Below are 13254 nucleotides of genomic sequence, written 5' to 3'. Positions count from 1 at the left end.
CAGTTCAGCCAAATTGTTAAAATATTAGCCGTCATGTTTTCTGTGGGGAAGGAGTAGATGCTCTTGTCCACCACAAGTAGCTGTCAAGGAGTGTGGCTGTTCTAGGACTCGGCGGGAAGGTTAATGAAGAAGACCTACAAGAAAGCCGTGTGGGTCCTGCAATTCAGGTCTAGCTGGTTCTTATTGAGGGGGTTAGCATCTGAATTGCAGGATAGCAGGTAAGTTTTGGAGAACTATTTAAGCTTGCTGTTGTCTTGGCAAACATATAAATGATCCATGATGGCCCAGCCTTAGTCTCTGGGTCCTGGGTGTGTGTTTGAAATCCCATAGTGGAAGAGTCCAGGATTGTGGGTCCTGACTGGTAAGATTGTCCCCGGGGCACAGTTTTTGTTTTCAAGCAGAATGGGTAGTTTAGCCTTCAAAGAGGAGGAGGAGGAGGGGTGTGTGTGTGGGGGGGGGAGGAGCGCCTTGGTTTGCAACTTCTTGTCTGTAAGTATGTGTAATTAGTAACTTGGCAACACAATGCATTTTATTTATTCTGAGTTTTATTGCTACACTTTGTTGTCACATATTCATGCTGATAGGCTCCTTAGAAATACCTGACATGCTTATGGTAACAAACCTGAGGCCATCGAAGGCTTCATATTTGTCAGAGTGCTGGAACATGGCTTTTTGGTGATTACAAGTGACAACAAGGATAATATATGGTTTCTTAGCCTCCTGTTCAAAAGCACAAGCCCCAAGACTTGAATCTTTGTTTGCATCTGACATAAGGTTGGGTCATTCTCTTTCACTCAGGTGTAAATTCCCAATATCTTATTCTTAGAGCCTCTATTTCAAAGCATTGAAGTTTGGGATCCCCCATTACTTTGTTCCATATGTCCATGCCCCCAAACAATTACCCCATTCTTTTCATCCTATCTCGGCTTTCTAAATGAACAAATAGTTTTACCCCTTTTCTTTCTTTTTTCTTCCTTTTTCATCATTCTCTAACTCACTGCTGCTGGGGGAGTGGTGGAGGGAAATTGGTGGTAGCAGGGAGAAGAGGGGAAGATGTCTGGTGGTGAGTCCATGGTGCTGAGCTGCTTGTGCTGAGGACCATATGTGCAAATGCATGAAGCTTGGGCCAGAGGATATTTCTGTATCTGTGTGTTAGCCCTGTTTAGGTCACAGCTGTCCTGTGGTATTACATGCTGCCCCAGAAGCATGGAGTAAAGGTTGGTAGGTTTTAAGATTCTGATGATGCTTTATCAGTAGCTGTCAGAAGTGAGGCAGAGGTCTGGGGTGGATCCAGAATCAGGGATCTCTCTGCTCTTGCTGCTCCTTTTTCAGGCCTCATCCTTTGTCTGATTCCCCTATGGAGTGTAAAACCCCTGGTTTTTCATTTCAATCAACACACAGCCTTTGCAAACATACCCTGTCCCTTCTTATCCTGTCAGTTGGAGTTCAGGTTGTAGAATCTTCAAAGAACTGGCTAGGAGGCTGTTCAGAAGGTATTTGTGAAATCCTGAGTTTGGAGCTATTTCTATTAGGAGGATACAGTGATGCTCCCAGGTAGTAGCTGACCCATATTTTCCCACCTTGCTACTTCCTGCTGAGTTTTTCCTGCTCCTTACTTTATCCCCATCCAGCTGATGGAAAACAAAGTGTCTGAACCACTTACTAATAACTGTATGTGATAAATATTGCATAGCCCTGATGCAGGGCATACAAACTCAAGGGCTACATCTAGACTGGCATGATTTTCCGCAAATGCTTTTAATGGAAAAGTTTTCCGTTAAAAGCATTTTCGGAAAAGAGCGTCTAGATTGGCATGGATGCTTTTCCGCAAAAGCACTTTCTGCGGAAAAGCGTTCGTGCCAATCTAGATGCGCTTTTCTGCAAAAAAGCACCAATCGTCATTTTCGCGATCGGGGCTTTTTTGCAGAAAACAAATCTGAGCTGTCTACACTGGTCCTTTTGCGCAAAAGGACTTTTGCCCGAACGGGAGCAGCATAGTATTTCCGCAAGAATACTGACAGTCTTACATGAGATCGTCAGTGCTTTTGTGGAAATTCAAGCGGCCAGGGTAGACAGCTGGCAAGTTTTTCCGGAAAAGCGGCTGATTTTCTGGAAAAACTGGCCAGTCTAGACACAGCCAAGGAGTACCTTGCAAACAGCTACTTTCCTTCTCTCGCTACAAGGATGCCAGTTTTAGTTTCAAGATCTTCCTCATTGCTAACACTAAATTGTGGTCTGGTGGGGTTGTGCTTCTTTACAGCTCCTGGTCCAGTCCCAAGCCAGTCTTATAAAGGGGTGTTCACCAATGAAGAACATGTCTTTGCAGCTTCTAGGATTTTCCTTAATTTTTCCAAACCTCTGGAGACTGGACAAGCAGGTTGGAAATCCTGGGCTGGAACTGGTTTCCCTTTGTTGAAATTCCCTCTTCTTGCCACTGGTCAGACCAGAAATACTCAGGAACAGTCTTCAGTCATGTACAGTGGAGCTCAGTGGAACAGAGAGTAAATGTAGTTAACATTTAAGATTTATTCCAAAAAGAATTAGTGTTTTCAAGTAGCCAAAATTTTGGTTACATTTTTGTTTACTTTTCACATTATCTGAACTTGTTCACCCCCTTGCTGATAGTTACACACTTGGAACACTGCTGTAGCATATAAAAGTCTGGTTCATAGTTATAATTACAGTATATGGTTTGGATGACGGCCATTTCCCCTGTTAGGTTCCAGAAAATTAAATGAGGATGCATGTGGAGCAAGTATGTAGATCATGGATTTAGGAGGCAGGTGAGGGTGAGGCTGAGACAGTGTAGTTCAGTGGTTACAGCAGGGGAGGGAGTCAAGGCTCCTGGATTCTGATCCTGACTGTGCCACTGATTTTCATTCCACATTTTCACAAGTAGGCACTGATCTGGGTGCCCAATTCAAGTTCCCTAAAATTAGAGCTTTTTTTTAAAATGGCATAATCTTTATAAAATGAGGATAATTATTAACACCTGACTGTCTCTCAGGGTACATCTATACTGCATGCTTATTTTGGAATAAGCTGCTCCAGAAGAAATACTCGGAAATAGCTTATTTTGAAATAGCACATCTGCACTGCAGGGAAGCCTCAAAATTAGTCCAAGGCAGGCTCCCCTAAGGTAGATGACTTAGACCCTTGACTTAGAGTCTCAGGAGGCACTGGGGAGGAATACGTTAGAATGGCCTTAGTGAAGGACTATTTCGAAACAGCAGCAGTGGAGCGCCCACACTATTGCTATTTTGAAATAGCTATTTCAGAAGAGGAGTTATTCCACGTGCAATGGGGTTTACAGAAATCAGAATAAGCTGTCCATTATTTGAATATATTTTGAAATAACGGGATTGCTCTGTAAAAGCTCGCATTGTCATTTTGGAATAACAGCCATTATTCTGAAATAACGCTGCTGTGTAGATGCATCCTCAGAGGCTTCATTAGTTGTTTGCAAGGGATATATAAATTCTGGTAAGTATGGGGCTTCAAAAACTCAATTGCATCTGTGCTCTCACAGGACAATCCTCCTTTCTCCTTCCGGCCATTTTGCCATTTCGGCAGCAGAGAAGCCTGTAAAACAGGGGTGGGGAATCTCAGGCCCAGGGGCCAGATGCGGCTCCTGACTTGCCTGGATCTGCCCCCCCTGGCTTTGGTGCCCACTGCCCCACATGGCTGGAGCACACAAAATCTATTAGGCTGGGCTCCTGTAGGCTCTGGTGTTTAGGGTTGCCAGATGATTGAAACAAAAATACCGAACATCCCCCCCCCCAAAAAAAACACACCAGGAAAAAATTCTGTTGAAGGGGGAAAAAAGGGGAGGGGAGACCAAAGTTGTTGAGGAGTAATGCAATGAGGAGTAACAATTAATTTGAGGGAGGGATTGGACTCCAACGTCTACACGCGGTGAGTTGATTCGGGCGACCGGCATTTTAAAATGGCAACCAGCCATGAATATGCTAATCAAGCGCGAGATATTTCAATCCTGCTCTTCATGAGCAACTTCAGTATGCTTCATTTGCCTCCCTAGTTCAAACTAGGGGGCAAGTGTAGACATACCCTTAGTTATGCTTTAATCAATTTATTCATATTTTCCACTTATTCTTCAGTTTCCTGATTTTTCTTTCGCGTCTGATTTCCCTCCAATTTCCAGCATCCTTCTGGCACAGAGATGCTAAGAATTCATTGTCACATTCTAGGTGTGACAAGACCGGAAAATGAGAATGTGGATTTCAAAAAAGCTTTTACTTTCAGGGATTAAGGAGATACTAGCACCAGAGGAACTGAAATAAAAAAACTTTCATCAAGAGATGAAATCTGACTTTTACACTTTACGCTATGTCCATCTTAAAACATTAAGTTTCCTTGCAAATTCCCTGGAAATAGTATGATGTGGATTTTAATGTCAGTTCTTTATTTAATGGTTGCTATTGAGAGCTGTGTGCTTCTTCTTATTTCTGGGACTACCCATTCTAAAAATCAATACTGGTTGCAAGGTGATTTTTGTGAACAAACAAGGTTACTTGTGTCTACAATTCGATAAACTGTATTATTATTCATAAGTAGTCTGATGACTGACCATGGGCTGTATTGGTGAAAATGTTATTGGGTCCCAAATGCTTCAAGAATTTTTGAATCCAGAAACTTGTCCTGTAAGTGCATAGTTCCTTTTCAGCTATTTCTGTATTTTAAAAAGTTTGGTCATCTCATCAGGGAGTGGAAATGATACCAGAAGACTTAGCGGTACATAATCTATTGGGGTATGTCTACACTAGCCCCCTAGTTCGAACTAGGGTGGCTAATGTAGGTATTCGAACTTGCAAATGAAGCCTGGGATTTAAATATCCCGGGCTTCATTTGCATGTTCCCAGGTGGGCACCATTTTTAAATCCCCTTAGTTCGAACTGACTGCCCGCGGCTACACGCAGCAGTCAGAAGTTAATCCGAACGAAGTCCTTAGTTCGGATTAACTGTTACACTTCATTGCAGGAGGAGTAACAGTTAATCTGAACTAAGGACTTAGTTCGGATTAACTTCTGACTGCCGCGTGTAGCTGCAGGCACTCAGTTCGAACTAAGGGGATTTAAAAATGGCGCCCACCCGTGAACATGCAAATGAAGCCCAGGATATTTAAATCCCGGGCTTCATTTGCAAGTCCGAATGCCTACATTAGCCAGCCTAGTTCGAACTGCAAACTACGAAAGCAGAGCAAAGCCGCGGAGCACGCGGGCAGCGGACAGCCCAGACGCGTCTGGGCTGTCCCGCTGCCCCCGTGCTCCGCGGCTTTGCTCCGGACGCCTGTGGTACAGCAGCTGGGGCACTGCCAGTTGGTCCCGTAGCGCCGCTCTGGGCGCTACTGGACCAACCCGGCAGCACTCCAGCTGCTCTGCCCCAGGCGTCCTGATTCAGCCACTGCTGGTCAGTTTCATCAGTGGCTGAATCAGGACACCTAGGGCAGAGCAGCTTGGGTGCTGCTGGGTTGGTCCAGTAGCGCCGAGGAGCGGTGGCGCTACTGGACCAACCCAGCAGCACCCCAGCTGCTCTGCCCCAGGTGTCCCCAAGTCAGCCGCTGCTGAAACTGACCAGTGGCTGACTACAGGAAGCCCCTGCCCCGGGCTTCCTGGAATCAGCCGCTGATCAGTTTCAGCAGCAGCTGACTTGGGGATGCCTGGGGTTCTTAAGTTGAATCTGTATGTAAGTCAGAACTGGCGTCCAGATTCAGCCGCTGTTGAAACTGATCAGTTTCAGGAGCGGCTGATGCCAGTTCCGACTTACATACAGATTCAACTTAAGAACAAACCTACAGTCTCTATCTTGTACATAACCCGGGGACTGCCTGTACATTTGTATTTCTTGGTGTGTGCTTCTTTCATTTATTATTCAAAATCCTGCAATCATTAACCCTTTGGTCTCAGGGCTGGAGGCCCCCTGGGAAACTGGATACTTCTTCCTTATAGTGGGCCTGAGCTGTAGCCTGGCTCTGTCACAAGGTAAATCTCTTCCTTCCCCTACTCCAGAAACCGAAACCCATATTGTAGGGTTAAAGGTAACACTCCTATTGACTGTCCTTGACCCCTTTCTACTGAGATTCCTAAAGCTGGATAGAGCCAGCTGCCTCTTATCCTCACCCTGAGGGACACAGGGCAGGATGAGATCTTCAAGAGGAGGTTTGTGGAATTTCCCCAGCCCTCCAAGAAAGTGGAGGGGCTGCACCATGAGTCATTCCTCACACTGAGAGCATGTGCCGCAGCTCCTATGAGTACAGCAGTTCTACCTTGAGAAGAATGCTGGCCTGGCAGCTCTCCACGCTTGAGGCTGGCGTGAAGCCTTTAGCTGCTGCTGGGCCTATTTCCCGTTTTGCTTGTTTCTCAGAATGTTTCTTACCCTGTTTACTATCATGGGCGGTCGGTGAAGGTATGGGTGTGGAAGGCAAGCCCCCAGCCCCATCCCTTCTGCTGGGGCCCCGCCCCCCATGAGAGCCAAGCTGCCTTCCCCACCCCACCACGGAGAGGCAGGGCAGCACCCCGTGCATGCACCCCCCCCCACCATGGTGAGGGTGCGGGTCAGGTGTGCTGCCCCAGCTTCTCTGACCCTAGAGCACAGGGAGGGAGAAAGGCAGGCCACTCCAGCCTCCCCAGCCAGGAGCACAGGGAGAGTGGGTGCCGGGGGCAGCACCACTCCGTCCCCAGAATGCTTACAGCAGGTATTCTAGGGGCAGAGTAGGGACGAGGACCAGGCTAGTGGTTTGGGGAAGCAAAGCCTTCCCCGGCCTAGTATACTGGCCACCCATGTTTGCTAATTACTGAATGTAACTGTTGCCATAAGACCATTGGTCCATCTAGGTCAGCATCCCATCCTCTGCTGTCCTAGATCAGACTGATTGTCCTCATAGTCTTGTATCAACGGTGAGCTATTATATATGAAAATATCAGTAGCAGTTGACAGACTGGGCCTGCTGCCTCCCCCAACAGTTCAAAAATTAAGAGCCAGGCATTAGAAAATCCTGAGGCCAGTTTAAAAATACGATTTTTTAAAAAAATATAATACACTGGAGTTCTTTTTATTTGTGTTTTGAACTTTTAGGGGGCATTTGGATCATGTTTTAAACTCTTCCCTGTAACTATGAGGGCTAGAAACTTGCTGTTTTAAAAAACAAAAGCTGAGCATTTCATGTCATCATGTGCCTTGCAGAGCTGGTGCTGTAAGAAAAGAACCAAATATTGCAAGACTGGTGATAACATTGTGGAAGTTGGCTGCACTCTCTCGGCAAAGCTCTGTAAAGCTCAGGAAATTTATTTCATCATGGTATCCTGCTACAGGTGAAATGCATGGCAATGTGTGGATGCAGGTTCTTAGTTACCCAAAAGAATCTGATGAAATAACCAAGAACCTGGAGTGTGGGTAAAACCGACCAAGGACATTCTTCTCCTATGATTGTTCCATTTTATTTTGAACTTGTTTGATGGCATGTGCTTTACTGGCTCCATTTCCTGTACTTGGCATAAATCCAGGCTGCACAATTTCAATGCTCTGTAACCTCCACAATTCCCTTCAGCAATTAGGGTTGCCTGGTGTCTGGTATTGACCTGGACGGTCTGGTATTTTCGCCTCCTGTCCAGTAAAAAAAATTCAGAAAATACCGGACACCTAAAATGTTCAGTATTTTCTGGTTTTTTTCCCTGCCAGGAGGTGAAAATACCAGACACCTGGCAACCCTACGACACACTCAGCAGCCGGGCCCAGCCCCCGCCCCTCCTGGAACCTCCACTGGGCCCCCTGCCAGGCCACCCAGGAAGCTTACCTGGCTTCGCAGGGGCTTGTCTTGTGGCTGGAACAGAAAAACAAAATGGCTGCCAGCAAAAAACCTCTTTTTAAAGGGGCCATGCTTTTTTGCTCAACAACTTTGGTCTCCCCCTCTTTTTTTTTCTCAACAGCATTTTCCCGGTGTTTTTTTTTTTTGGGAGGGGGAAGGTGGTGCGAGGGGGGGGTATTTGGTATTTCTGGTTAAACCATCTGGCAACCCTATCAGCAATAGATAATAGATTGTTCATGTTAAGACTTAGGTCTTTAGCTCCCACACTGCATGAGATTACAGTTTAGCTTTTATTCCATTAATTGTACCTCTAGAGCTTCGGGAAGTCGAAGAGGAAACATTCCCTTTTATCTACTTTTCCTTCTTACCCAGCATGGTGGCAATTTAGATTTCCAGGTGAAGAGACACTATTTGTATGGAATAAGGGGATGTAGTTGCTTGGGTTTTTTGTTCCCAGGATACCTGGACTACAGATAGCTAAACTGCCTAATGACTGGGAATATAATCTCTTAGCCTCTTTCACTTTCAAACAAAGAAACTATCTGTTTTAAATGTGGATAACAGTCTAGAAATTGAAACAGTTTGGGAGTCTTTTATTCCAAAGCATAACTGATCCTTTCTCATCTCTTTCCCTCTTCTGCCACCATGTGGTCTCATATGACTGCAATAAGCATTGATTATTTCCCTGTTCTTGTTGTTGTTTTATTGATCTCTGTTTCTCTGTCAGGGTGGTTTTTCTTCTTTTCGTACACGGGAGAGAATTCAAAGAGCAGCAGCAATGCATAACAAGCACATGACTTACCTATCAAGGAAGGTGCTAAACTTGAGGATTGCTATTGGCTCTGGAGAGCCATGCTGAGCCTAAAGAATTAGATTCAAGGTCAGAGAGAAGTGGGTGTGACCGCGTTTTTTAAAAGTTGTTTGTTTTTCTTGATTGCAGAATCTGGGAGTCTCCACTTCTCCAGGCTGCCAAGGAGAATGATCTCCGGGCCATCAAGAAATTGATCTCTGATGGTACCTGTGATGTCTATCAGAGAGGTAAATTGTCCCCTTATTTTCCTGCTCCTTACCACTGACAGACATACAGGCACTGCCATTGTGAGTCTGTTGTTATTTGTTCTTAGCTTTTTCCCAGATAGACCACAACTCTACAGTACTACAGTATATGTGTGCACCACTCTCTTCAGGTAGATGGAATCAGAACTACCTGATTGTGTATTATTAGATCTTTTACTGCAAACAGATGAAGGAGAGTTGCCAAGGCCTAGACTTTTGAAGCAGGAGGAAATGAGGAACCAAGTTGCCTCAGTACTGCAGTAAAGTGAAATTCCTAGTTCAGTCCCAATTACTCTTATCAAAGAACTAGTCAGCTCATAATGAATTATGAAACTCAGAGATGGCAAAAACCTGTTGGGTAATAGTTTGTCTGTGCTTCTCTTCTCCCTTGCCCTATCTAGCGGGCATTGGACGGTTTCTTGAAATAAATAACTCCAGCCATGTTTGCTCCATCACCTTTAGGAAACTTTCTTCCACATTGGAATATTAATTGCATTACAGGAGTGCCTACGGGCCAGACCTGAAATCGGGGCCCATTGTGTTTATCGCTACACTGACATTGTAGAAAGCAGTCCTTGCCCAAAGACCTTATAAGACAAGAAGGACAAAGGATAGGATGGGAAAGAGAAGGACAGAGAGGGAAAATCAAGGTCACGCAGCAGGGCAGTGCCAGTCAGAAATAGAACTCAGGTTTCCTGAGTCACCCAATTCACTAGACTTCACTCCCACTCAAAAAGCTCCCATCATTGATATGAAATCTCTGATCAGCTTTGTCCTGTACATCTGAATGATAAAGTGACTTGTGTGCTTTTCCTACTCTTTTCAGGTGCAGTGGGAGAAACAGCTCTTCATGTGGCTGCCTTGTATGATAATACAGAAGTTGCCCAGGTTCTGATGGAGGCAGCTCCAGATCTCGTTAATGAGAGGATGACATCGGAGCTATATGAAGGTACTGTCACCAGATCATGAGACTGAACTGGGATCCCTCTAAAGAGGCAGGAAATAAGTATTACCCAGTTAGGACAATGGGTTAAAGTGCTCTTGATCTGCAATATTGCTAAACTACAGTATTGTGAATCAAGACCACCAATGTCTCCAGTTGGTTTGGTGTGACCCGAGGTTGAACTCTGCAGGAGCACTCACATGGATACAAAAAAGACAGGCTCTGATTCCTGTTGGGTCAGCTGGCTGTGAAATATAATTTGGAAAATGATTATCATGCTATGTATACTAAATTAGATTTTTGATGTGCAATTGTCTGGTTCTCAAGAGTTAACCCCTCCTACTCCTTGCACAACTACCCAGGAAAGGGCTCTAAACTCATCAAGAGATAGGCAGACAGTGAGGGTAAGAATATAAAGCTGAAATATTGTTAAAGATTTGAATGGTGGTACAGAGCCAGAGTCAAAAATAGGGAAGGAAAATGGAGACAGGTCTGCAAGAATAAGTGCAATTGCAGAAACAGGAATGCCAAGTGAGGATTCAAAACAACAATAGCCCTCTCTAAAATAGGTTTTCTTTAAAGAGATTTTTACCTCATCTTTGTCTTGAGAATTGGAGGCAGTATCCCTATCAAGTCATGGCTTAACCTTCTATACATCCCCTGCAAGAGATAACAGTCTTGCTGTGAGCATTTGGATTCTCAGTCCACTTGTCACACGGCACATCTCTGCCCCTCTGAAAGCCATCATTCAAGCTGCCCAAGTGTCTCTTCTGTCTCCACCAGGACAAAACCCAGCCTATGCATCTTTTTGGCAAGTGACAGAACTCTTTCTGGCACATGTCAGTTAAACTGCACAACATACACACAGATTACAGGTTTCTGCTTTAATGTCTGGAGATGGATTTCCCAGAGGATGTGTTTTATATGGGTACATGTTTGTTGCAGGGCAGACAGCTCTCCATATCGCTGCAGTGAATCAGAACATTAATCTGGTGAAGGCTCTGCTCAAGAAGGGGGCCAATGTCTCTAGCCCACGGGCCACTGGACTCTTCTTCAGGCGTAGTGCCCAGAACCTCATCTACTTTGGTACGACCCTGTCTGCAGTTCCCAGGACAGACTGAGTTTCTTCTCCTCCTAGCTTAGTAGAGGATCGAGTGATGGAGGGAATGTGGGGAAGGCTTGTACTGATGTGGCCCATGCTATACCCTCTCTAAATAAATATAGGGCTCTGCTCTCCAGGGCTGCCAGTTCTCAGACACTCCCATTCATTTTATACACAAATCATCCTAGCAGTATAACAGTAATTCATGTGGTCTCTCTCACTTGTCATCTAGCTAAACAGTGTCCCTTCGTAAAGCCTAAGTCTCCCATTGCTGTGATACTCCTGTTACTTTCAGGAAGGGAATGTGTTTCACTTCAGCTATATGACTTTTTGAGGGGTGGCATTTATTGAACTGGGTAATTTTCTTCCCTTCCCAATCTCAAGGGGTATGTCTACACTTGCACCCTATTTCAAAATAGGAATGCAAATGTAGGGATTTGAAATAGTAAATGAAGCCGGGATTTAAATATCCTGTGCTTCATTAGCATAATCGCATCCGGGCACTATTTCAAAATAAAACACCCTGGCTGCGTCTAAGCACCCGGACACAATTATGTTAATGAAGCATGGGATAGTTAAATCCCGGCTTCATTTACTATTTCAAATCCCTACATTTGCATCCCTATTTCGAAATAGGGTGCAAGTGTAGACATACCCAGACTGATCAGCCTGGATAGATTCCCATATGTGTCCCCATCTGGCTTATGTACTTATTTCCCTGTGATCTGAGTCTTATTTCCCCTCTGTTGCTTCCTCTTCAGGGGAGCATGTTCTGTCATTTGCTGCCTGCATGGGGAGTGAGGAGATTGTCCGGCTGCTCATTGAAAATGGAGCTGACATCAGAGCACAAGACTCTCTGGGTAAGTTCTGCACAGGCCAAGTGACTTGTATGTGGCCAGGTTCTGCCATATACACACTACAGTCCCTGGGACGGAGGGCAGCAGGAAATACCAGAAGACGTTAATGTTATCAATCATTTATATGCTTGTAATATGGTGCAATTCACCACCACGGCACCTCCTGCTGGTCACTTGGGAATCAGCTCTGCTCAGCGCTGCAGTGCTCCCTTCCAGCACATGTCTCACCTACTTATGCATTAATGGTTCTGCTACCTTACATTAGGACTCACATCCCTCCCAAACTGCAGCACGCTCCTCTCTGGGTACTGCCCTGCTGCAATGCCCCCACACTATGGGATCCTCCCCCTCAGGGAACCCCCAGGCCCAGGGCTGGCTCTACAGAGCGTGAGGCCCAATTCCGGGGGCGGGACCGCACGTGCGCGGGGCCCCGGGCGGCATGGCACATGCACTGTGCACCCACACATGAGCAGTGCCCTGGGAGTACAACGCATGCGTGGCCCCCGGGTGTACGGCACATGCGTCACTTCCCTGGGGCCCCACGCTGGGGAATCGGCTGAAGCAGCCTAAGGCTAGACCTGCCCCAACCCCTTGGCCCACCTCACTTCAGTATCCCACTGTCAGTCTTCATCTAGCCCCATACTCAGGGAATGGCCGCTCATCATATACAAGAGGCGTGGACCTGATGCCTTCTGCTACCCTGACTGCCTCCCTGCAGCCCTGGTACCCTCTGGCCTTGCAGCCTGGGAGTGGGGTCAAGACAGAGTTCAGAGCTCCCCAGCTCTACGTGCTTTTCCCCAGCTCTGCTCTGTGTCAGGAAGCCTCTAGCTTCCCTGGCAGCCTAGTCCCGTGTGCTCTACAGCTGGAGCGTGAGTGAGTGAGTGTTTTCCTCCACTCCAGGAGCCCTTATTTACACAGCCCCTGCTGGGCCCTAATTGGCTGCTCTCTGCCACAGCTGCTTGTTCTGCAGCACCAGTCCTCTCTCGAGCACCAGTCCTCTCTCGGGACTGCATTTAACTCTTCTTAGGCCAGTGCAGGGCAGGAGCCCATGACAATGATCCTTAGTTATTTTAATCAGCTAATGGATATCAGCTGTTCTAGTCTGGATCATGTATCATGACCCTGGCATTGCTTCCTCCATAGGAAACACTGTTCTTCACATCCTTGTTCTCCAGCCCAACAAGACTTTTGCCTGCCAGATGTACAACCTGCTTCTCTCCTATGACAAGAGTGATGAGGGTCTGGGAACCCTTGACTCAATCCCAAACAATGAGGGGCTCACTCCATTCAAACTGGCTGGAGTAGAAGGCAACACTGTGGTAAGTTTGTGCACAACACAGTTAGTTCTTCACAGGAAAAAGCTTTCAGAAATGGGTAGCTCAACTGTTCTCTGTCTCAGGTGACTGGCATCCATATAGCCTATTAATTGTATAGAAAAGATATAGAAAATGTCTTCCCTCCTTTGCTGGGGATC

General features: G+C 46.0%; 1 protein-coding gene across 1 annotated transcript in view; it reads left to right on the top strand.

Moving 5' to 3' along the window:
* LOC102447214 (transient receptor potential cation channel subfamily V member 6) overlaps nucleotides 1–13254 on the top strand; it is a 46348-nt gene that overhangs the window by 11073 nt on the left and 22021 nt on the right. Inside the window, exons 2-6 of the mRNA XM_006111851.3 lie at nucleotides 8763–8860; nucleotides 9705–9827; nucleotides 10767–10907; nucleotides 11685–11783; nucleotides 12924–13099. Of these exons, the coding sequence (XP_006111913.1) occupies nucleotides 8763–8860; nucleotides 9705–9827; nucleotides 10767–10907; nucleotides 11685–11783; nucleotides 12924–13099 (637 nt within the window). The remainder of the gene's footprint in view (nucleotides 1–8762; nucleotides 8861–9704; nucleotides 9828–10766; nucleotides 10908–11684; nucleotides 11784–12923; nucleotides 13100–13254) is intronic.

This window comes from Pelodiscus sinensis, chromosome 1, assembly GCF_049634645.1.
Source record: "Pelodiscus sinensis isolate JC-2024 chromosome 1, ASM4963464v1, whole genome shotgun sequence".
Classification (NCBI taxonomy): Eukaryota; Metazoa; Chordata; order Testudines; family Trionychidae; genus Pelodiscus; species Pelodiscus sinensis.
Note: the sequence above shows the minus strand (reverse complement) of the source record. Positions and strands in the feature narration are given on the sequence as shown.